Raw genomic sequence first — 25,774 nt, 5'->3', positions numbered from 1 at the left:
GAGATTTTCATATCTAAAGATACACACAATACTAATTTACATAAATGTGTATTAAGTTAATGGCCATGTACAATTTTTGCCTTTCTGATTAGCAAAGAGAAATAGAATTGGTCAGAGGTCAGAACATAGTTGAACTATTTGAACAGGATTATTAAATGAAGATGATAGATGATTCTGGTGTGTATTCATGCTTATTCACTATTCAGATTTTGTTTAAATCAGTGCCACTTGATTCCCAGCCAGTATTTTCACTTGTTTTCATCCTGTCAGTATAAAACATAGGAGATCATTGTTACTGTTCTTCTTTTCCTGATTCATTTAATACATTTCTATATGTACATACATATAAACTCTAATCTTTATTTAAATATTGTTACTAGGAGAAAATAAATCTTATACGTGAAACTGTACAAGCAGTGTCTTAAGCATGTTTTAGCTATAATGGGACAAGAAATGCAGTTTTGTCATGTGCTTTTAATATCCTGCACTTGAAAATAAAAGAAGCACAAAGCCACAGACTTCCTTAGAAACATGATCTGCAATGTTAAAAACAAATCTAATGTAGATATTTTTTCCTCCTAGGTTTTACCAAGAGACAGTACATCTAACACTTAACTTGGATCATCTCTTGTTCATCAACTTGAAAATCATAACAGCCCCCAAAACTGACATTTGATTTGAAAGAAAAAGCTGTGACAAATGGACAATATGTCTATTACTAACACGCCAACTAGTAATGATGCTTGTCTGAGCATTGTTCACAGCTTGATGTGCCATCGACAAGGTGGAGAGAGTGAAACTTTTGCAAAACGTGCAATTGAAAGTTTAGTTAAAAAGCTAAAGGAGAAAAAAGATGAATTGGATTCTTTGATTACAGCTATAACCACAAACGGAGCTCATCCTAGCAAGTGTGTTACAATACAGAGAACGCTGGATGGGAGGCTTCAGGTTAGTACAAGTGGAAATCAGATGTTTTCTTCCTAGTGAAGCTGGAGCAAAAGTGAATGACATAGGATCCTAGAGTGTTGAGGAAGAGTAGCTCTTCTCTTTCATCTACCATTGCCTCCATTTGTAGGCATGTTTTATGGCTGGAGCTCTGGACTGCTGCAGTAGTTTTTTGTTTGGTTTTCCTTTCCAAAAGGAGCAGAAGGCATTGGCTCAGCCATTCTAAATGAGTATGTGTTTGGCAGTAAAAACCAGAAACATGTAACAAAATTGGCTGTTTCTCCTGGTATTTTCACTACAAGCTTCTGTTAGCTCTGTGTTGGTCAGAAGTATAAAGACAGACCTATTCTAAGAAGGTACTCCAAGGAGTCTGCATTGAGGGTTTATGTTAGCCTTATATCATCAGTACTCAGTACCTGTATAGCTTGAGTTGCAATTTCCTTGTTCCAGGACAGATGTCATGTTTGCTGGCTAGCTTTCTGTCTACCCTAGAAGCATTTTTTTTTTTTTTTTTCATTATAGTGGATTGGCATTCTTCTACTTGTAAATTCCTTATAGTGTAGCTCAGTGCCTCGTTCTTCTGGGGCAAAGCTCCTTAGTCGTCCATGGTGGGTAAGGTGACCATACATACTACCTTAAGCACAAATTCTGCTTCTGCCATTTTGTATCCAGGATTTTTTTATTAAGAATCATAGTGTTGATTTAACCATAGCAAAACTCTAATAGAGATTTATTTCTTTTGAGTACAGAACTTGGGTAAACTGTACATCACCATTTTTTTTCCCATATTTTGATGATGGAGTGAGGTTGTGTTGTTGTTTGTCCTCTTCCAGCTTTGCTCCTCACTAAGTAAAATGAAATATGTTGTTACTTTCCCAATCAACTTTTGTGTCTAATGTTTTAGGTGGCTGGTCGCAAGGGATTCCCTCATGTGATTTATGCTCGTCTTTGGAGGTGGCCTGATCTTCATAAAAATGAACTCAAGCATGTTAAATATTGTCAGTATGCTTTTGACTTAAAGTGTGACAGTGTCTGTGTAAATCCTTACCATTATGAGCGTGTAGTATCGCCTGGCATTGGTAAGTAGACTTCATTTAAAACGGAACAGTGGGAGTAAAATGTAAAATGTTTTCCTTTTGAGTGTAGAAAATACAGGCCTAAATTAGAAACATTAATTTTTAATGATCTAATTATAAGTTACTCTCATATGCTTTTGTCCATCTTTTTAATGGAATTATTCTTTTATTCCAAATTTAAAAGAACAATTCCTGGCTTTTGTTTAAGACTTTCTGTTGGCTTTGCACACAGTTCTTGCAGATAATGTGTATCCTAGTGTTAGGAAAATTAATCCACGATCACCAGAGGTTTATGTCCAAAAAGGAGACAGAGGAGTCCTTTTACTTTATTTGAATAAAGGGAGGGGCCATGGGGCATTTCCTCTGGGGTCTCTCAGTTTTTCAGAGGACGCAGCCTCCTTTTTATCCTAATTTCCCAGCCGAATTTCCCTCTCTCTTTCCCCATTGGCTGAGGTACTTGAGAGGTACAGACTTCCCAAAATGCCTAAGATTCCCCTTTTAATGTATAACCCCCCTAATTTTTAATTCTTATGGGATTTATGGGTTTTTCTCCATTGTTGCTTTCATCTTTCAATATTCAATTTCATTTACAAACAAACCTAAAGGCAAGTATCTTCTTTTCCATTCATCAATCAATAGAATCCTTCCCATTGTTTCGGTTATCTCTCAGTGCTAGTTTTATCTACCAGCAGACCCAGGGCTTGTTTGTAAAGACAAATCTTGTAATTCCTCTCACTAGGAATAATTTAGTGTTGAGATAGAGGGGGTATAATATGTAGTCTTGTACCAATTTTTAAAGTTTATAAACTTAATGTTCAAAAGTTGTTGAAGATCTCTGAATATAATTTTCTATGCCCCTTTTTCTTTTTCTTCTTTTTAAAGATCTATCGGGACTGACACTACAGAGTTCTGGTAAGTAGTTCTGTTTACTATTGCATTTCTATGGGGGCAAACTGTGTTAAATTCTTCAGTATGTACACAGCTTATTCTATCTCCTTGGGAAAGATTTTAGAGAGCAGACGAAAATGCATTTTTCTCTCTGGTTTTGGTAAAACCAGCTAAGTAGCATATAAAAGGCGTAATAATTTCTTTAAATTGAGGCTTCAGCTGAGCTTGTCATTATGTTGTTTTCATTGTTCACAACTTATAAGCCCCATAAAAAAAAACAAACAAAACTCTCACCGTTGAATGCTGCTAATTAATAAAAAAACCCAGACACCCAAAACTGTGTGTACATGTATGATATGCTAATTAATTGAATTGGGAATAATAGATGCTTATGCTATAATAAGTAGTTTAACAGTAAACTGGTGTAAGTTCTATAATTAATATGCAATTGAATGAAGGAGTCTATTCTTGCTGTCTCTGAAACTTGAGAGAAATTGGACATTAAATCTCCAATGAACATTATTCAGAAATTATGAAATTGTGCAGCTGGTAACTGCTTTATTTCAAAACTGTTTTTATTTCCTTCAGGAAGAAATTCATAGAGAAATTTGGGTTATCCAATATTTTTAGCAAAGACAACTTAAAAAAAACCTAACCTACCCAACAAACTGTTAACTTCACAAGCTTTATCTTGTTTGCTCAACTCTGCTAATTGTTACATGTGTGTCTTGGTTTGAAAGACAGGTATCTGCTAGGGAGGGGCGGGGCCTCTCTAGGAATGGGGAATTCTAATCCCCTCCCTCCAAGTTATAATTTAGAAAATTAAAGGGGCTTTTCAGGCAGAGGTATGGGGAAAGAAATAACAGTTCTTTACTAGTAAGTATAACAAGGCAAACAAACAACAACAACTACAGCATTAATAATAAACAGAACCAGCAACCTCGAGGGGCTTTGTTTCACAAAGCCTGGGGCAGTCTGATCTCTTGGGACTCTGAGAGCACTGTAATAAATACGATAGGCCAAATTCTGTAAATCAAAATTTTAGAATTTTATTGAGAGACAAAATGACAGTCTCTGAAAGCCACAATTAAAAGGACAGCGTCGAGCCCGGGATCGGCGCTGGGTGAGCGCGGTAACACATTCAGTCAGTATGTCACCCCCCCAGTTCACATTTCTGGCTTGGAGCCGTCTCTTTTTATACACTGGGTTGCTGAGAGAAACTTGGGACTCCGAGGTTCCCTCTTCCGAGGCAGCCTCATTAGATATTCACGTTCGGGTTCTGGTGTTTTGAATGGATTCGCCCAGGAAGACAATGTCTTTGATTGTTGTGTCCAGGTGCTGTGTAGAGATGTTAATGTCGGGAGGAGACGGATGAGATACCGATCTGATGTAATGTTCTCCGGGTTCTCCATCTCCCTTTTCCATTGTCTTTGTTTTCCTTTTAACGATTCCCGGCAGAGGTATCCTCGTGTCCCTTTTCCTGTAATTCTTAGCATAGTTTCTTGTGTCCCTCCTGTGTAATTTCTGGCAAAAGAAATTCCTTGTACCCCTCTCCGTGCAGCTTTTGTCTCAGTTAACCCTTAGTATACTTGATTAGAAATAAAACTTATATTTATAGGGGGTGAATTACATCTTATATCTTTTAACACAAATTAACTTTAGGACATATATCACAATCCCCCCCTTCTATCTTCACCTATTTAATTCGTGTTCCGGTTATAGCCTTTTTTCTCTTTCAAGATAAAAAAGCCTCTTAACCAACTGTTTTTTCTTGTCTAGTACTCTTGCGGAATTCCTTCTTTCTATTTACTCCAATAAGTTTTTTCTACATTCCCTTCCTGTACTTGAGCTTCAAATTTTGCGAGCACCTCTGCGGCCCTACTCTTTTTCTCATTTAATTTCATGATTTTTGAAACAGCATTATTTTTATTTAGTCCCCCTGAAGCCAACTCAGGGTCTATAGGTAGTGATGCAATCTGCATTCCCTGGACTACTGTGTGAATCAACCTGATGAAACAGGGTATTAGACATGGTAGAAAGATTAACCCAGCCACCGAACATAAAATGAAAAATCCCACTTTCTTCCACCAATCTCCTGCCCCAAACAATTGGTCCCACCAGGAAGCCTGAAGTATTGAGTTCCATTTTTGAACTGGCACATGAGCTACTTTCTTAATTTCGGCGGCCAAACCTCTAATTGTTTCTCCATAGTCGTTAATCTCTATGCAGCATTCTGAATCATTGAATTTCCCGCACACACCCCCCTCTTCTGCTAACAGATAGTCTAGGGCAATTCTATTCTGGTAAACAAAAGCCCTCATTTGTGAGTGCTGTCGGGCTAAGAGTTCTAGCGCATCTGAGGTGTGATTGGAAACTATTTCTACCACAGCTTGCAGCCGGATTAGTTGGTTTAGTAGATAGACCGGAGTCCGGTCGCCCCAACTTCCGTCTTGTGCCCAGGTGGCGGGGCCATAGTATTCTATTACGCGTTCCGCAGGCCATTCTTCATTCCCCCATTTCTGGTTTCCCCCTGCCTGCGGGAGTTCCCTTTTTGTCTCTCGTCTTTTTCGACTGAGAGTCTCGTATAATGGAGCCCCTAGCAGGTTTCTGCCTGTTCTGGGTAGCATGAAGAAAGAAGGTCTAATCATCCCCAGGGTACAGGATCCTTTCCACTTTCGGGGTAATTTGCTGTAAGCCTTTTTCCCGCAGATCCAGTAAATTCCACTCGGGGCTTTCCACTTAATGTCTACATTTTCTGATTTTTCCCAAAACTCCTTAAGGTCTGGCAGGGAATAGTAGGGGTTAGCATTAGCTAATTCATGCCAACACAGTTCAATTTCCTTTATCCAGTTACATCCTTTCTCTCTTTCTTTGCTCCAATACCCATTTGGTGGTTCGGGCTGCCACATCCTAGACTTATTGTTAGAGTTCACTGTTAATGTGGATAGACATGGGGTGTAACCCACTGTTTCACTGTATGTGTTTCCTTCCCTGCTGATACAAATGGTCCCTATTATTCTCTCATCTAAGGTCCATCCCTCGGGCCGGGTCATTGTTTTTAAGATATTGCTATCCCATCTTAGGAGTTGTTCAGGAGCTAAACTTTCCCCCTTCCAGGGCCATTTTTCAGCTGATTTTAGTCCCCCACAAATCCAACAGTTAGTTAGTCCTAATTCCGTGGCAATTTCTTGTACTAGATCTAAAAAGAGGTTTTTGCTAGAGGCAGATAAACTCCAATCACTAGATTGTCTTTCTAATTGCTCGTATTGTTCGCTAAGTGTCCTCATTCGCTCTTGCTCCATCTTTTTCCTTTTTGCCTCTAATTCCTGCCTTTTTAGTTCTAGGGCTACCTTTTGTATCTTATTTTCTGGGTCCAACCCTTCCTCATCCTTAGAAAAACAGAATACTTTTTCTAATTTCAGGCATACCCTTTCATCGTTATCACTTAATAAATCTAGTAGTATAGGTCCGCTGTTCAAAGAGGCTGTTTGAAGTTTTTCATTCTGTCCCACCCAATATGTTTTCCCATTTAGGGTGCACATCTCTAATTTGTTTTTATCATAACACAATTTGTTTACTTGTAAATATCCTACAAAGGTAGATTCCCTTTTACCCCCAATCCACACAGTTTTATTACAATCTCTACATATGGGGATTATGGGTAAGTTACTTAGCCCTCTCCTTTTCCTAGACATTGCCATCGGGTTATTGGTCTTTTCTTTCGTTTTGTTTATTTGGAGCCCACTATCATTATATTTGCAGTTTTCCCCCCTTCGCATTTTGGGACAGTCTACATGTACCCTAGGTTCTATGTTTTGGCCCCAGGTAGGCTCTAGCTGAGTCTCCTGCGGGTCTGTTTCTTTCCCCATTCTTTCCTTAGGGTTGGGGAGGCCACTCGTGGGGTACACGGCTAGGCTCAGGATCACTAGGGTTACCCATAGGTGTATCTCTCTGCCCTTCCCTTTGCCCGTTGGGTTGCCACCAGCGGCGAGGTAAACCATCTTCTTGGCAGCAGGGATATTCTTCCGGGCCCCCGTGGGTGCTCCTTTGAGCATACCGTCTTTTGTACTGTTCCCACTTGGCGTATCTTATCTGGTCAGCTATGCAGGGTACTTTTACTGTCCTCCTACACTCAATTACTAGTGGTTCCACCTTCTTATTCAATTTTCCCCTTATCCCGTTTGTGAAGTAATGGAACCACTCAAGACAATCTAATTCCAAAATGCCTGTCTCTGTGGCAATGTGTAGAAAAAGGTTTGTGAGCCTTCTTTCATCCTCTAAACAATTTTCACACAAAACCCAAGGCTTGGCTCCCCAGTTACAATGAGTCACCCAAATATGTTTACAATACCCGCACTTAAAGTGAACAAAAGGATTGCAGGGACACCCTGCCTGGTTACAACTTAGCCGGTAAGCGCTGGTGATTGGGTTTTTCGGTGAATCCTCAGCTTCAAATCTCCCGGAGTCAAGGTGATTTTCCACTGCGGAGAGCTGTCTTGTGGTTCAATTCTTTTCACCCGAGACGAGTGGGTCCAGCCTCTTTCTGCTGTTCTCACAGCCGTGTCAGTGGTGAGGAGGATGAGGAAAAGTCCTTCCCAGTGAGGCGATAACGGTGTTTCTCTCCACGTCTTGATCAGCACCTTGTCCCCTGGTTGGATTTTGTGAATGGCAAATCCCAGGGGTGTGCTCTGTGCTATTAGTCCGCGTTTTCGGAGTTCCTGTAAATTTTTATTAATTAAGACAAGATAAGACTGGATCTGGCAATCTTCTACTCGAGGGTGTCCCACCGGCATTCCATGTTCGTATGGCATTCCATATAGCATTTTGAAAGGGGACAGACCAGATCCTGAATGGGGTTGTGTCCTAATGTTCAGGAGTGCTAAGGGTAGGCACTTCATCCATGACATCTTAGTTTCTAGCATAAGCTTTGATATCTGCGCTTTTAATGTCTGATTCATTCGTTCTACCTGTCCCGAACTCTGGGGATGCCAGGGTGTGTGATATTCCCATCTGATCCCGAGGGCATCTGCTAGATGTTTTGTGATTTTGGAGGTGAAGTGTGTTCCCTGATCCGAGTCAATGGAGTCTGGGATCCCATATCTAGGTATTATTTCTTCTAATAACCTTCGTGCTACCGTCTGGGCTGTTGCCCTAGGGCTGGGGAATGCCTCCACCCAGTGGATCAATTGATCCACTATTACTAATAAATACTTATGCCTTCCAATTTTTGGTAGTTCGGTGAAGTCCACCTGAATTCTCCCAAAGGGGCGGTATGCTAAGGGACGTCTCCCCGGTGTAACCTGCCTGATCCTCGACTTATTAATCTTTTGGCATATCATGCAGCCTTGGACCTCTTGTTTTGCTAATTCAAAGATACCTTTACATCCAAAAAATTTTAGGAATTGTTCAGCTAATGCTTGGGTTCCCCAGTGGGTTTGCGAATGCAATCTCTTTAGTATTTTTCGGGCATATGCCTTGGGGATTAATTCTCGACCATCAGGTAGCTTCCACTTCCCTTCTTCTAATGTTCCCCCTATCTTTTTGAACTCCTCTACCTCCCTTCCAGTGGGACAAGGGGGAAATTCTTGGGGGTCACTCCTGGGGTTCTCGGGGATGCCAAGTGTGAGAAGGGCTGCCCTTCTTGCTTCCTGATCAGCTGTTTCCCCTAGTTCTAAACTGTAGTCCTGTTTGATGCCCCTTTACATATACAACGGCAATAGCTTTTGGTTCTCTTATAGCTTTTAAGATCTCTCTTATCAGATCTTCATGCACTAAACTTTTTCCTCGAGTGTTTATTAATCCCCTCTCTTCCCAAATCTTTCCAAAGGTATGTACCACCCCAAAAGCATACTTGGAATCAGTAAAAATGGTTCCTACTTTTCCTTTTAGTTCTTTTAGAGCCTGTAAAACTGCAAACAACTCGCATGCTTGGGCTGATCAAGAAGCACTTAACGGGCCCGATTTAATTACCTCCCCTGTTTTCCCATTTATGATGGCATAACCTGACTTCCTCTTCCCTTCTATGACTCTGGCTGAGCCATCCACAAACCACTTTTCTCCCTCTTCCAATTCCTCGTCCTCCAGATCTGCCCTTACCTTTGTTTGCAGTTCTATCAAGTCAGAGCAATTATGGGTGGGCCTTCCTGATGCTTCCCCAAAAAGAAACTCTGCTGGATTGTTAGCTTTTGTTGTCCTTAATTCTAATTCAGGGGCATGAATGAGAATGGCTTCGTACTTCAGGAGCCTTGCATCTGTAAGCCATTTTTCTGCCTTTTGCTGTAAAATAGTTCTCACATCATTTGGGGTATAAATTATTAGGGGAGCCCCAAAGGTGATCTTTTTGGCTTCTTCCACTAATAGGGCAACCGCCACTATAGCTTGCAAACATGTGGGCCATCCCCTGCTTACAGGGTCCAGTAGTTTTGAAAGGTAACCTACAGGTTTTTTATTCCCAGCCCAATCTTGTGTTAGGGCCCCATGGGCTGTATGATTGCTTACATCAACGAATAACTGGAACTTTTTGTTCACATCAGGGAGGTTCAAGACAGGGGCTGTTATCAGGGATTCCTTTAGTTGCTGTAATTCCCTGTCATCTTGCTCAGTCCATTTTTACCTTTTCTGTGGTTAGTTTCTCATATAGGAATTTTACTTTTTCACTATACCCTTCTATCCATTGTCTACAGTACCCCAAAAGCCACAACATTTGGCGTATCTGTCTTTTGTTCTTTGGGGGAGGTAATTCTAGTATACCAGACACTCTTTCTGGGTCTAACCTTTTCTTTCCCTTGACAATCCAGTGCCCCAGGTATTTCACTTCAGGTTCTGTGAACTGCAATTTTTGCTTAGATACTTTTAAACCTTTTTCTCCCAAAAAGTTTAATAACTCAATGGTGCATTTTCTTACTTCTTCCTCTGTTTCTCCTGCAACTAGCAAGTCATCTACATACTGCAGGATTTTTGTCCCTTTTCTAGGGGAAAATTGACTTAGCAATTGCTCTAAGGCTTGTCCAAATAGGTTGGGCGAGTCCACAAATCCTTGAGGCAGGGAGGCCCATCTCAGTTGCTGCTTACGATTTGTTTCAGGGTCCTCCCATTGAAATGCAAAGAAATCACTACTGCCTTCGGCTAAAGGGCAGGTCCAAAATGCATCTTTTAGATCTATTACACTATACCATATATCTTCCGGGGAGACCCTGTTCAGAAGTGTGTATGGGTTTGCAACTACAGGAAATCGAGTTTTTGTTCTCTCATTTATTGCTCTCAGATCCTGCACTAGCCTATAACTCCCGTCAGTCTTTCTAATGGCTAATATTGGGGTATTATGTCTGGACATACATGGTTCCAAAATTCCTTTGTTTATTAGGTCATCCATTATAGGTTTCAGTCCTCGTCTCCCTTCCAGGGGGATAGGATACTGTTTCACCCTTATGGGGTCCTCAGGTCTCTTGATTTCAATTGAAATAGGATTCATGTCCAGCCTCCCCGCTTTCCTCCCCGTATGCCACACTTCGGGGTTAATTTTCTCCTCATCCTCACAGGTTAGTTTATATATACTGACCACTATCCGTGAATCCTTCACAATTAAGCTAATACCTACGGCAACCATCAAATCCCTGCCCAATAGGTTATAATCAGCTTCTTCTACCAACAACATATCCCCTAAGCAGACTTTATTTTCAGATTCAATTTCTACATCTTTTACTATGGGAACCCTAAAAGGCTCTCCCTTAGCCCCTATGACCACCATAAATTCTTTACTTACTTGGCACCCTGGAGGCAACTGTTTAAAAGTACTTTTTTCAGCCCCAGAGTCTACTAAAAAATCCATTTCTGTCCCCTTGGGTCCAACTTTTTTAGGGTTATCACGGGCTCCCTTGATGTTAAGGACCCTAAAATAAAGAGCCCTTGACGTCCCTAATCTTCCTGAAATATCTTCTCATCTTTCATTCTTTTCTTGCAATCCCTTTTTATGTGCCCCTTTTTCTTACAATAGAAACATTCCGGTCCCTCTTCTTGATTAACAGGGGTCCCTTTTTGCGGACGAACTGGTCCTTTTGAGGGTCCCCTTCGCAAGGTTTTTCCCGGGGTTTGGGGATGCTCCTGTTTCTGGGCTTCCCTCACAGCTGCTACTAGTACCCTAGCTTGTATTTTCTGTTTTTCCTCGTCTCTCCTCATGTATATTTTCTGGGCTTCCCTAAGTAATTCTTGCAATCCCTTCTCCTGCCACCCCTCGATTTTTCTCTAATTTCTTTCGTATATCCTCCCATGATTTAGCCACGAACTGGGTTTTCAACAATACCTCTCCCACAGGAGAATCAGGATCCATCCCAGAGTATACTTGGAGACTTTTCCTTAATCTCTCCAACCACTCTGTAGGAGTCTCCTCTTTCCCTTGACATTCCCCAAATACCTTGCTCAGATTCTGTCCCCGAGGTACCGCTTCCCTAATTCCTTGGATTATTATGTTTCTCATATCAATCATATTCCTTCTACCCTCTTCGGTTTGGGCGTTCCACCGGGGATCCTGGCTTGGCCATTTTTGATCCCCGGGGGTACTTTGGGGGTTTCGGCGCTCCCACTCCCTTATTCCTGCTTGCCTTATCATTTCTCTTTCCTCGGTGTTGAACAAAGACCTTAAGATCGCTGTGAGATCCTCATATGAGTAAATACTCGTTCCCAAGAACTCATCCAGCCTCTCAGATACTCCTAAGGGGTCGTCCATAAGCTTTCCCATTTCTTTCTTAAAAGCCCTCACGTCGCTGGTATTAATCGGGACGTTTACGTACCCGATAATTCCTGGGGCAGTGGGCACTTCCCTTAAAGGGAAGAGGTTAGCTTTCTTGCCTTCTCCTTCACTTTCTGCCTCATTCAACCTTTATAAACTGTCTTCTAGTCCTCCTAGTGGGTGGAGTATGTTTAGCTTCTAATGGAACCGGCGGAGCCAGGGTTGCAGGGCTGAGGAACGCTGCCAAATCTAGTTCAAGCGGCTGGGTGTCTAGGAGTGGGGTCGGGGTCTGGGGAACTTTGGTTACCCCCCAAGACAGTCGGGGAGCTGGCATGGGTTCTAGTGGGGGAGGGAGCCCGACCGGTGGGAACGGAGCCACTGCCTGTGAGGACTGTGACTCCTGGGGAGGGGCGGATGGAAGCGGCGAGGGGCCGGGGGTCCCTTGCCCCGAGGGATACCCTGATCCTGTGGGGTCTTGGGGGTTTCCCTGATTTGGAAGGGGAGGGGGCGAGGGCACAATGTAGGGTGGAGGAAGATTATCTAAAGGCTCCCACCTATCACCCGAGGGGGACGCTGGACCCTTTAATTTTACTGGCAAAAGTCTAGCGTCGATCCTTTCCCAGATCCGCGCATACTCATGTTCTTCTTTACTCCCTCCCTCCTTCACATAATTCACTAGCGCCGTACAAATCCATTCTTCAAATGTCCCGAAGATGGGCCATATTACGTGGTCCCGTACTTCAACTCCTCCCCACACCTCCATACAGTAATGTATCATTTGTTTCTTTGACCTCCTTTTTCTTATAGGGCATTCTTCCCAATGCTCTAACATCCATCCCAAAGGACTTTCAATCGGGATTTCAGGGATCCCTTTAATGGTTCCCTTCTTGGACTTCCCTGTGACCTTTTCTTTGGTTTTACTTTTCCCTTGTCCCATGGTGTAGGTCCACCAGTTACTGGCCCTTTAAGGGTGATCGCTCCCTCTTGGGGTTTTCCCTGGTGATTATGAGCTCTCTTCTTCCTGCTTACTCTCTCCCCTGGACCGTTCCTGGTCCTAGGCTGAAAGGTTTACCAGTCCCGGAACCCTTGTAAGGACGTACCCTTCCCTTTCAGCCTTCCTGTGACCGATCCCCCTTCTGAAACTTCCCGAGTTTCTGGGCTTGACGTGTGAGGTGCGTGTTTACCCCCGAAACTTTCGCTTCCCCCGCAACCGACCACACCCCTTGCAGGGAAGTGGAACTGCGGTTTTGGGGTCCCACTCGCTTTGTGATAAAATCACGTCTCACTCACATGCTCGGTCACCCCCACTCAACCACGCAATACTTACGATCCTTTTCCTGCGTGGATTCTTTGTGCACGTAGATTTTTACGAGTTGTCTTCGCCGCGGCTCCGGAGGTCCTGTACCCCAGACCTCCCGGAGTTCCCCAAGAGCTCTGACCTCGCCTAAACTCCTTTTAAGTGTGGCTTTTTGTTTTTAAGTCCGTCGTGTGGTTGATCGGTTCCACCCGGCCTCCCGGCTCCGCCAGGCCGCTGAATTAAGCAGGGCGCCTCCTGGTCAGATACAGGGGTCCGAGGGTCCCAGTATCCCACCAATCACGTCGGGGTCAAATACAATAGACCAAATTCTATAAATCAAAATTTTAGAATTTTATTGAGAGACAAAATAACAGTCTCTGAAAGCCACAATTAAAAGGACAGTGTCGAGCCCGGGATTGGCGCTGGGTGAGCGCGGTAACACATTCAGTCAGTGTGTCACCCCCCCAGTTCACATTTCTGGCTTGGAGCCGTCTCTTTTTATACACTGGATCGCTGAGAGAAACTCGGGACTCCGAGGTTCCCTCTTCCGAGGCAGCCTCATTAGATATTCATGTTCGGGTTCTGGTGTTTTGAGTGGATTCGCCCAGGAAGACAATGTCTTTGATTGTTGTGTCCAGGTGCTGTGTAGAGATGTTAATGTCAGGAGGAGACGGATGAGATACCGATCTGATGTAATCATTTGGTTCTCCGGGTTCTCCATCTCCCTTTTCCGTTGTCTTTGTTTTCCTTTTAACGATTCCCAGCAGAGGTATCCTCGTGTCCCTTTTCCTGTAATTCTTAGCATAGTTTCTTGTGTCCCTCCTGTGTAATTTCTGGCAAAAGAAATTCCTTGTACCCCTCTCCATGCAGCTTTTGTCTCAGTTAACCCTTAGTATACTTGATTAGAAATAAAACTTATATTTATAGGGTGTGAATTACATCTTATATCTTTTAACACAAATTAACTTTAGGACATATATCACAGCACCAAGCTGGAACAGTGGGTGGAAACTCCCGGGCTGGTGTCTGGAACGGCCGGATGTCCCCGGCAGGCAGGGGGGTGCCGGGCTACAGCGTAGCAAAAAGACCAGTGCTGGAGAAGTTGCGACGGTCAGGTAGGGCTGGCCCAGCTCCAGCAGGGCAGGTGGAGGAGCTCAGAATTCCTGGGCACAGGAGCAGATGATGGTAGATTTCCCACGACCTGACTTTCTGTTGACAGTGGACTTCTCCCTCAGCAAGCAACAGCCTGGCCGCCCTCTCCAATGTCCTGAGCAAGAAGAGCCCCCAGCTCTTCCAGCCCTGTCATTTTCTGCTTCAAAACTCTCTTGATCTTCCCCCTCCTAGCTGCCTCCTTTGTGTTGGTCAAGCACCATCTAAGTACCTGTACTTAGTCTCTTAGCAACTTATGGGGAAAAATTCTATAAGGAAAAAAAAAGAACAAACCTAACCCCCAACTATGTGTCTTCTGAAAAATGATCCTTTTGTACAGAATCAAAGCTTACTAGCCAGCAGTTAAATACATAAATGTTTTCGTGTCATGCAACTGTTTTTGCAACTGGAAACAAAAAAATTACTGTCAGATTTTAATATATTTAGGTCTGCTTTATAAATGAGCATGGGAGCTAATGTAGTGTATTATTTAAAGATGCTCAATAGGATATAGAGAAATAAATTCTTGTAGTGGCAGTGGTAGTAATTTCCTTACACTGTATGTGGAATATTCTGAATTAGTGGCTACATTATTAAATATGGAGTAGCGATTCTTTGAATGTGAATTTGATGTTTCTAGTCAATTTGGATGGGAGTTGCTTAAAATTATTTAAGGGATGCGTGAAGTTTTTTATGTACTGTGTTAATGAATTGTTTTTCATAGGAGCTTTATTTATGTTCTTATATGTATACTAGGAATTGGTTTGTTAACTACTGCATTAACATATATTTAGGTGCTTGACAAAAAGCATGTTCTTCCCTTTTATTAACTGTGTCCAATCACACAGTGATGGACTAGAAAATAAAATGCTATTGGAGTCTACTACTGTGAAACTAAACTGCTTGTTTGATAGCAGTAAGCAAAATAAACAGTTTGGTTTTCTATTCAGTTGTGCTTCAAAATTCCTTGCTGCTGGCTCGTTTATTTGTAATTTAGTGGAGTGCTTTAATAATGTTTATATAGATTAAATTCTCCCCCACTAGTTTTAATGGCATTATTATTGCTTGAATGTAGTAGCACAATCAGTAGTTAAATCCTGTAAGTAGATTTGCTTATTTGCTTTGCATGTTTAACTGTTTGTTTCTTCACAGCTCCATCAAGTATGTTGGTGAAAGATGAATATGTTCATGACTATGAGGGGCAGCCATCATTGTCTTCTGCTGAAGGCCATTCAGTCCAAACCATCCAGCATCCACCAAGTAACAGGGCATCTACAGAGCCTTATAGCACCCCAGCCATGTTAGCTCCTACTGAGGCTAACACTACCAGCACCACTAATTTTCCCAACATTCCTGTGGCTTCAACAAGTAAGATCGAGATTATATGAAATGCTAAACTCTGAAAATGTGAAAGCTCAAAGTTAACCACTGATTTTTAACAAAGTAGATCTTGTATTGGAACTGTGCTGCTGCCACACTACACTGGTAAAAGTGTGTGGCAATATGATCTAGGCAGTCTCGTAAGCATTAACTCAAGGTTTTACCTTGGAGCATAATTTGAGTAACTTTTCCTGGTGGCCCAGTCTTTTTTTAATGAGACTGACACTACATGACTGTTACAAGACTCTTGAATATGCCAAAGGTTCAGTAACACAATGTTAAAACAGTTGGCCAGTAACAAAAATATTATGGCTATTATTTGATTATTGTTGTAGAAATGGAAGAATTTTATTATTTTATCAGAAAAGCAAATGGGATAACAGATATGCTGTAAGGTAGCAGTATCAAGATGTTTTAAGGCAATTCTTTAGTGTTCCACAATTGACAAAATCTATCTTCCAGTTTTAATTTTTTTATTTTTATAGTGGCCCACTGTACTACCAAAGTGACAACCCTAATTAATATTTTCATGAGTCTGTGGAAGTGCTGTGTTGAACTTTTTTGTTACTTTTTTGTGTATATTTGGTACAAGTGGAAGAGTCTGGTTTGCCAACACCAAACCTCACATTTTACTCCAGCAGGACAGTAAAGCATTATGTGTGCAGCATCCTGTAGCCCTAATGTAGGGAAACCATGAAGTTAGGAGGGGTTTCACACTCATTGTCACTTTAATATCAAAGATGTGTGAATGTGACGAATTTCATGTTATCAAATTTGAATTATGGTGGAATTATGTTTTTATAATGTCTTGAATTTTAGCTGGCAACTTTTTTGTTAAAGCTAATGATGGTTTTGCCAAGCTGAAATGTGGTGTCTGTTTCCAACAGAGAAAAAAGGATAGGCAGTTTAATTGTATTGCTTTTGCGCAACAATTTATTGTCAATAACTTTTTCTCATCAGTGTTATAATTGTTGGAGCCAATTGGACAAGAAAAAAAGGCTAATTTTTACGTTTTAGTGCAAGTTCTTAATGTATTAAATTCTGCTAGCCCACATCAGTTTGAGAGTGCAAGTGCACTTGTGAAACTGCTGATTGGTTTAGTGTTAATGGCTGAGCTGAAGTCTTTTAAAATCAAATTCTGTTAACCTGTTCTGTAATATCTGTAGTTCTACTTTAAAGCTTAGATAATTCTTGAAATACTTACTTGGGAGGAAAAAAGCCCAGCAACTTTCTCAGGAAGGAATCCAGTTATGTATGCAGCTCTATTCAAGAACTATTTCTAAAAATAAAATACCGTTCAGTATGTTTTGGATGAACACAAATGAGTGTTCTCCTTAGGAACAGTAGTTGTAACATGCTGAAAATAAACAATTTATTGGACCTGCTGCTGGCCTGTTTGGATTCACACCAAATCTACTCCAGCTATGTTATTCAGTAAAATCTGACGTTTCTTCTTTCCTTTCAAACTAAAAAATGAGATGTGAACAAAACAAAGATGCACTTGATAAACATGACTCTTTGCATACTTTTACTCCTTAAAATATTAAGGATGTCTGAGTCAAAATTAGTTGATGCAGAGCATCTTGCTTCAAGTTTCCCTAAGAGACTCTGGTGGATGGAAAAAAAATACTGAAACCAAGCTTGTAGGAACTGTGTATTGCAGTGCCCCTAGTTGGGTGTATTTTCCCACCCAGTAATGCTGAGCTCTTCTTAATTAAAATTTTGGATCATTCATGAATAGGTAGTGTGTTCTTTTACCAGGTCAACCTCCCAGTATATTGACAGGTAGCCATAGTGATGGACTCTTACAGATTGCTTCAGGGCCCCAGCCAGGAACTCAGCAGAATGGGTTTACAGCTCAGCCAGCTACTTACCATCACAGTGAGTATATATATGTGCACTCTTCTTAGTTTTCTAAAACCAGTTTCCAAATGTTAGGAGAAGTAGATGATTAGAAGTGAGATACAGAAAAAAAAATTCCCTTTAAAACCAACCACTCCTTTCTTTTTCTAGATAGTACTACAACTTGGACTGGAAGTCGGACAGCAGCCTACACACCTACCATATCTCACCACCAGAATGGCCATCTTCAGCATCATCCACCTATGCATCCTGGGCATTACTGTAAGTAGTGCATATTTCCAGATCACTAAATTTTCAATTTTTCTGAATGGTGGGGGTTCATTTGTGATTACTGTTTACCCCCAAATACTTTTCTTTTTTTTTTTTTGTTTAATATTACAGACCTACCATTACTGTGTTTAGTATTTTCTGACAGTTAAATATAAAAGCCTCATGGACTTTCCTCTGTTAAAGCAACAGAGATTAGAAACTCAGCTATAGTGATATAATCTATATTATACGTCTTACTATACCTAACAAAACTAGCATTTCCTTTCTAAACCTCTGTTTTTAAGGCTTTGCAATCCTGAACTAAATATTTCCTTTGCAGAAAAGGAAGACGATTCAGAATGTGTTGTTTGCATATTTTTCTTTCAAAACTTGGAAATTCTTGGCTGTTTTTATTTTCTGAAAATTTTGACGTCATACTAAGCTTTGGAAGATGTGTGTCCACGTACCCTAGCCAGTTTAAAAGAACCTTGTGAAAGCTTGTGCAGTAAAGTACTTGTCAATAAACTGGTCTTGCCACAGCCTGATTCATGAGTACATTTGGCACATAAAAATGAATCTCTTGTTTTAAGGTACAGGAGATGGGAAGGAAAAAAGTGATCAAACTGCTAGTGTGTCTAGCACAGTATATGTATTATAGGAGTATAGTGGGGAAAAACCCACTCAAATTAAAGTTTTTCTAAATTTTGCGACAAAAAGCTAGAACAGTTCTTGATCTTCTAATATAGTACTTAACCAGATCACCTGTTTGCAGCAGTCATGGTTAGCAGAGGGGAGAATAAACTGTGAGTTAATATTAGAGTGACTTTTCAGCTTGTCTCTGTAGAGAAAATTGTGGTTTAGATACAGTTATTAAGTTTCATTATTTTGGTCTGTTAGGATCCCACTTCTTCTGTCATCTAGTTTGTCAGAAATACCAGGATGTTAAAAAATTTTAGTGGTGCTGGAGATACTCTATAAATGTTTTTCAGTGCATGTATCTTTCCATAGTTATTATTTATAACTGGCTGGTGGTACTACATAGAGCTTTTCTTGGCTAATGCCATCTCTCACTTCAGAAAGTCACATGTTTTGACACCTACCAGCGTTGTGTTTCTTTTGACATCTTGTTGCAAAAGCTGCTCTTACTAATAATTCTGTTTAAATTTTTCCTCCTTGTTCTCTGCTGCCTGTAAGGGACCCAGTTAATTCATAAAAGTCAAGAGACTAAACTGATACCAAGACTGTATTCATTGTAATTTTTTTCCTTAGAAAATGATTTCTCTAGGGCTATTTTCCATCTTCAGTGAGTATTTCTTATGGTTAAGTCCACAGCATGCTGAGCAACTTGTTTTGTGATTGATGAAACTAATGAAGTGCAGTTTCTGACAGACTTGTATCACCTTCCTCTATACAATGATTCTCTCCTTGCACAACTTGGGGGCAGATTTGAAGTCCTATTTCTCTTACATTTCAATGCTATATCTGGTTTCTGTTCTCTCCTGGAGCCGGGTCTGGCTTGAGCAGCATGCAGCCTTTCCTCCTGGGATACTAATGGAGCTCTTTACTCAACTTCTGAATTTTTAGGAAACCTCTAAAAGTGTAAGTTTTCTGTGGGCATTTTTATCCCCTGTCAGATTAAGCCAATTGATTCAGAAATTACTGGGATTTATAAAATAAGGCATCCTTGCAAGTCTTTTTTTTATAGGAAAACAAGCTAAGTAAGAAAACATTATTTTTCCTCATGTAAAACAAATGGCATGTTTTCTTTTAAAGGGCCAGTTCACAATGAACTTGCATTCCAGCCTCCGATATCAAATCATCCTGGTGAGTAAAATCTAACATGTAATGCTAACTTAAACTTTGTGGTTTGTTTGATTATTTTTTTGTATCAAGTATTCTGAAATTTGAGATATAAATTCTAAAGAAGAGGATGAATTTTGTGATTAAGTCTTGTTTTGAATTTGGACATCTCTTGGAATGGTGACATAAGCTGTGAACTGAATTTAACTGAGATGCCTAAGTCAAAGATTGCAGCCCTCAAGCCCACACTGAGCTGGTGCCTACCCTGGAGGTATTAGAACTCTGAATGTCCTTGATCCTAAACTTTTCAAGGTGCCTGTAGTTGTGCTTTTTGCTTGCTTAGAAATATCATGGAGTTTAGGTCATGCCAAAGTTCTCTTGGATCCATAATCTAGTCCATTGTTACAGCCAGATGCCCTGAAAGACAGGTATTGTGCTGCTTAGCATTTTGATGCTGAAGTTCCTCATTGGATCTTTGCATAAAGCTTGTTCTTTCCAAGAGTCTTCATTAATGGTAACAGTTCAGGGAGCCAAGGAGGTTGTCTTGTGGTACAGGCTAGCTCTCATGTAGGTGCAAGGTGATATTCTGTTTTTAGCAACAGCAAGGCTGTTGCCTACATAGGGAGATCTGCATAGTTGAAAAACCTAAAAGTTTAACTTGTTTATTCATTGGTTAGTGACTAAATCCATACTAGAAATAAAAATATTGATAATTGCTGGCTAAACTTAACTGTAGCTGAATTGTATTTCACATTATTTAGTATCTCTTTCACTCTATTGATTTCATCCTATTCAAGTCCTCAGAGCCATGAGTATTTATTTGAAGACAAAAGAACTTAAAGTAATTTAGGCATCTTTGTTTATTGTTTTCTAATAAAACCAGAACAGTTTCTTGAGGCAAATGAGTGTGCTGTTGGGTGCTGCTGTTTATAATGAATGAGTACCACTTACAGCACAGGAAGAGCTCTTCCTGTTGGCTTATCAGGCTGTTGTGTTTAGGTCCTACTGCACTAAGCATGTCCAGTCATTTTGTGTATGCTTTCAGGGATTGGGACTCTACCACCTCCCTGGACATCCCATTCCAATGCTTAACCACCCTTTCAGTGAAGAAATTTTCCCTAATATCCAATCTAAACCTCCCCTGGCGCAACTTGAGGCAATTTCCTCTTGTCTTATCGCCTGTTACTTGGGAAAAGAAACTGACCCCTGCTTGTCTAAAAACCTCCTTTCAGGTAGTTGTAGAGAGCGAGAAGGTCTCCCTTGAGCCTCCTTTTCTCCAGGCTAAACATCTCCAGTGCCCTCAGCTGCTCCTCATAGGACTTGTGCTCCAGACCCTTCACCAGCTCTCTTGTTCTTCTCTGGACATGCTCCAGCACCTCAATGTCTTTCTTGCAGTGAGGGGTCCAGAACTGGACACAGGATTCAAGGTGTGGCCTCACCAGTGCTGAGTACAGAGGAACAATCACTTCCTTGGTCCTGCTGCCCAAACAATTCCTGATGGCCAGGATGCCATTGGCCTTCTTGGCTATGTGGGCACACTGCTGGCTCATGTTCAGCTGGCTGTCAACAAACACCCCAAGGTGCTTTTCTGTCAGATGGCTTTCCAACCATTCCACTCTTCTCCAAGCCTGTAGTACTGCATGGGGTTGTTGTAACTGAAGTGCAGGACCCACCCGGCACTTGGCCTTATTGAACCTCATACTGTTGGCCTTGGCCCATTGATCCAGCCTGTCCAGATCCCTCTGCAGAGCCTTCCTACCCTCCAGCAGATCAACACTCCCACCCAACTTAGTGTTGTCTGTGAACTTAGCGAGGGTGTGCTTGATCCCCTCTTCCAGATCATCAATAAAGATATTAAACAGGGCTGGCCCCAATACTGAGCCCTGGGGAACACCACTAGTCATTGGCTGCCAAAGTAAATGTGGCACCATTTACCACCATGCTCAGGGCCCGGCCATCCAGCCAGTTTTTAACCCAGCAAGGAGTGTACCTGTCCAAGCCATGGGCTGCCAACTTTTCCAGGAGTATGCTATGGGAGGCAGTATCAAAGACTTTACTGAAGTTCAGGTAGACATGGTAGCTCCTTCCAACTGCCATCTTTCTTTTGTAGCCAAGTTTTTAAATAGTAGGAGTTAAAAGGCACCAGTTGGCTATTAAAACATGCCATTTTGTTCTGCTCCCTTGCTTAATACTTACTTGTTTTAGCCCGTACCTGACTTTGTGTGCAGACAAGGTCATTATGTGATCTTGTTTTTTTTTTTCCCATTACCCTACTTTGCAAATCTGATTTGCTTTGTAGGGAGGATAGAGAAAACTGACTTCAGTTAGGATAGGAGGTAATTACTCCTATCTTAAGCCAGATCTGTTTCAAAGTTAGTTTCTGCTAGCCTAGCCATGAATAGGCACATATGTATTACTTCTTTATGCTAAAGCTAAAGTCATAAAGTGCAGGAATGCAGATGGCTTACAAAATCTTACTGGAATTATAAACTGTACAAAGATTTGTAATATCTACAAAAAACCCTAGCATTGTGTTGTGTTCCACTCCTACAGAGAAGGGAGCACCCAAAGTTTGTAGATGCCCGTGGTCTGAAAAGAATGGCAAAAGCCAAAAGGGTCCAAAAAAACCCTCATGAAGTTTTATTAGTAAACTATGCACTCTGCATGGAAATTGGTATATATTTTTCCCCTTAATAATGATGATGATGCTAATAATAATAATAGAATAAGAATAAAGAGGGGAAAAAGAGAAAAATGAAAGGGAGATCAGAAAGAGAGGAAAGGGGATCACCAGTCCTGGGTCCAGCATCAATACAGATGACAAGGGTGTCTTGGGGATGCTACCTAGGCTCTTTGGTGGTACCTTCTTATAGGTAATTTTTCCCTGCCCTGGAATTAAGTTCCTCCCTCTTCATGTAAATGAGTTAGCATGTGCAGTCTGTTCTTCTGGACCTTTCTGGAAATGGGTTGGGGGGGTTTGAAGTTCCTTTGGTGGTCTCGATCCCTCTCTATTGGTCTTGCCTCTGCTCCTCAATCCCACTTCTGAGCTTCCACTGTATGTTCTGTTGTCACCATGGACCTGAATAGGAAAATTTGCTCCAGAAAGATGCTGCCATACCTTCATAAGGCACCCCTTTCCAGGCACATCGTGTTCTAACTTGCCTGCTTGAATGGTCATCGGTGTTTGAGGCATAGCAGTGCATTAACTCCTTACTGCCCAGGCTTCTACACATTGATGTGTACTTTAATAAAAAAGACAAGCCCATGTTCATTGTAGTATGTAGTAATTTTTTGTGCTAGTAGATGTGTCTTTGTCTATCTGAACTTGCTTATGTGAAAGTGCACTCTTAGTCTGAATGACAAATGCAGTTGTGGAAGGCTTAATTGATTGCCTGAACGGGTTTGTTGGGTTTTTTGCGCCTTTCAGTCAGTTAATTGTATATATTCTTTAGCTCCAGAATATTGGTGCTCAATCGCATATTTTGAAATGGATGTGCAAGTCGGGGAAACATTTAAGGTCCCTTCAAGCTGTCCAATTGTTACTGTTGATGGATATGTGGATCCTTCTGGAGGAGACCGTTTTTGCCTGGGCCAGCTTTCCAACGTGCATAGAACAGAAGCCATTGAGAGGGCAAGGTATTCTGCAGATCCCAAAAGCTCCAGATGTCTGTGGTATTTGAAAATATTTTGGTTTGCCTTCAGCGTGTGCCTTTCTTTTGAAATCACAAGTATAGTATCTTTCTTTGAACTGAATTAACTATACCAAAGTAATTTTTCTAGGCCACTCTTGTAACACATTCAAAATGTGAACTGTGTGACAAAGCCCTTCAGAGCTTTGCAGTAGCAGCATGTTGCTTTTCATTGCTTTCAAAGGCTGTGCCTTCAAGGATAAAATTAGCAACTTATGCCATTATATATGCAAACTGAATATTAGTTCTTCACACTAGAGAGTGATGTGAGAATAACTGCAATATATAGATTTGTCAAAGGAGCAAAGGAAGGTTGATAGAGCTAGTTGGATTTTCATTCATTCTCACCATGCACATGCTGCTTTGATGTGGAACTGAAGCAGTCTTTCAAATTTTTTTCCACTCCTTTGAAACAAAAAGGAAGGAAATTATTCCATGTCTTCAGAAATGTTGCATTGTGACAATCAAAATGTTAGATTGCTATAATGTGATCCAAACAAACATACAGTTCTGCATTAAAATGTGGCTTTGTATATGTACTTGATTGACTTTCTATTCTAGAATACTTGGGGGATTTTATACTTCTGAACAGAACTGAGTGTGTTTGGTATCCCAACTCTCTATTGTGGTAGTTGACTGGTAGTTGCAACTTGAACATCATTGCTTCTGCATTCTATATTTCCCATAGATCTTTACATGGTATTACAGATGGGTTTGTTTTATTTACAGTTTTTGCATAACAAATGCTAACTTACACCTAAGATAATAACTACAATTTCAAGTCCTTGTATGAGCAGAGTGCTGGAGAACTGTTTATGGTTTATTTAGGAAAGGTCTGATTTATAGTATGTATACACAGCTGCATTGGATCTGTTTTTCTTTTTAAGGTTGCATATAGGTAAAGGGGTGCAGTTGGAGTGCAAAGGAGAAGGTGATGTGTGGGTTAGATGCCTCAGTGACCATGCAGTCTTCGTTCAGAGTTACTACCTGGATAGAGAAGCAGGGCGTGCACCAGGGGATGCAGTTCACAAGATTTACCCAAGTGCATATATAAAGGTTGGTTTGATGTTCCTAGATGAAAATTGTAGGGGAGATAGCATATATTTGAGTCTTATAAATGTTAGAGAAGGTATGAGACACTGAAATAAATGTAACTTGGCTTTGAAAAACCCTAAAAATTTCCATTTGACAAGTCACTTAAGATGACTTAAAATTGACTAAACTGAAAGTGTTATCTAGATACTGTGAAAGTAACTAATTTTGTATTTTGTCACAAGCAATCTCAATAGCAGTTTTTTGTATTTTTAGCCTTACAGGTTTAAATTAATTACTACTAAAATTTTTAGCATAGGCTATCTGTTTCTTTACTTTCTCTCTCCAAAACAAGAAAAGTTGGGAAATTATGTATAAATGCAGTAGAAGGGTAAAGTGTATGTTAAAGTGCGTGTTAGTGTTAGGAACGTGAAGCGATCCAGAGGCCGCAGAACATTGCATGGAAACAAATTATTTTGAGAATGTTCTTACTTAGATGTGCCTCTGCCAGACTTGAAACTTTATTTAGGACAAGTCACACTTGTAAAAATACATTTTTTAATTAAACTGCTTGAAGTTTGTATTGATTTTTTTTACAAGCTTTCTAGTATGAGAACAGAGTTCCTGTGTATATATTAGTGCTAAGCCTGATCACAAAGATATAAAATATCACCAACCCAAAACCTAGTTGCTGAAAATTCAGACCTGTCAATTATTGGTATTTCTTTTAAACAGACTAACACATTTCAGTAAAACAGTGAAGAATAAAGTCTGACAAAGTTAAGATGGACTCGTTGGCATCCATTTTTATTTATATACCTATTTTCTGGAAATACTGGGGTTTAAAAGTTAGGATTATATCAGCCTGTAGTATCCTTCAGACTTGGATCTTGCCGTCAGCCCCACACATGATACTTCTGTAGCCTGCTCAGTTCAGCCAAGTTCTGGTAGTGCCAGTGGCAGTAATGTCATATAAGAAGAGTCTCTAAGAATCAGCTGTAATGAATAATTTCTGTTAGAAATTAAACTAGTCAGGGAAGGTTTGCTTTTACCCAAGTGTATGGTGAGATTGGACAAGTTGCTTTGGAAGAGTAGAGAGGTCCAGATTATTTGGGCTGGGAGTTGAGAAATTATTTTCTTTATTGATTTTGGTAAGTCTACTAGTTCAATATTTTTATTTTTTTAAAGGTGTTTGATTTACGCCAGTGTCACCGTCAGATGCAACAGCAGGCTGCCACGGCCCAAGCTGCTGCTGCTGCTCAAGCTGCAGCAGTAGCAGGAAACATCCCCGGACCAGGATCAGTAGGTGGAATAGCTCCAGCCATTAGTAAGTGTATTAACTTCTTGGTTTCCTTTTTTCCTTACCTGAAAACAAATAGCACAGCTTTCCCTCATAACAGCACCCACCTACTGCCCCTGCAACAGTACAGACAGACTTGGAATGAAATAGCAGGATTGGGGTAAGGTGGGGCTGGGATGGCATTGTGGTAAGTCTGTATTCATTCACTTTGTACCTATTTCATGCACCATTTTTCACTCTGTGGTCTTCAGGGAATGTTGGATATGGAAGTGGCTGCTTATTGTACTACAAGAAATGTTGCAGTGTGGTCATGGCACGCAAAGCAATAACACGGAGACAAGAGGTCTGCGGTGCAGAGTTGCTCTCCAAGAGCCCAGAGCA

General features: G+C 41.0%; 1 protein-coding gene across 2 annotated transcripts in view; it reads left to right on the top strand.

The window, feature by feature from the left end:
- Positions 1–25,774, top strand: part of SMAD4 (SMAD family member 4) — a 40,257-nt gene that overhangs the window by 6,239 nt on the left and 8,244 nt on the right. The window contains exons 2-11 of one of the 2 annotated variants that reach the window (XM_040089069.2): positions 583–948; positions 1,850–2,024; positions 2,904–2,933; positions 15,233–15,448; positions 17,222–17,341; positions 17,474–17,584; positions 19,346–19,396; positions 22,825–23,008; positions 23,949–24,117; positions 25,282–25,420. In XM_040089069.2, the coding sequence (XP_039945003.1) occupies positions 700–948; positions 1,850–2,024; positions 2,904–2,933; positions 15,233–15,448; positions 17,222–17,341; positions 17,474–17,584; positions 19,346–19,396; positions 22,825–23,008; positions 23,949–24,117; positions 25,282–25,420 (1,444 nt within the window). In that variant the 5' untranslated portion in view covers positions 583–699. The remainder of the gene's footprint in view (positions 1–582; positions 949–1,849; positions 2,025–2,903; positions 2,934–15,232; positions 15,449–17,221; positions 17,342–17,473; positions 17,585–19,345; positions 19,397–22,824; positions 23,009–23,948; positions 24,118–25,281; positions 25,421–25,774) is intronic. The other variant, XM_040089070.2, reaches the window with a different exon arrangement.

This window comes from Hirundo rustica, chromosome W (genome assembly GCF_015227805.2).
Source record: "Hirundo rustica isolate bHirRus1 chromosome W, bHirRus1.pri.v3, whole genome shotgun sequence".
NCBI lineage: Eukaryota > Metazoa > Chordata > Aves > Passeriformes > Hirundinidae > Hirundo > Hirundo rustica.
The sequence above is the reverse complement of the archived record's forward strand: the minus strand, read 5'-3'. Positions and strand labels throughout refer to the sequence as shown.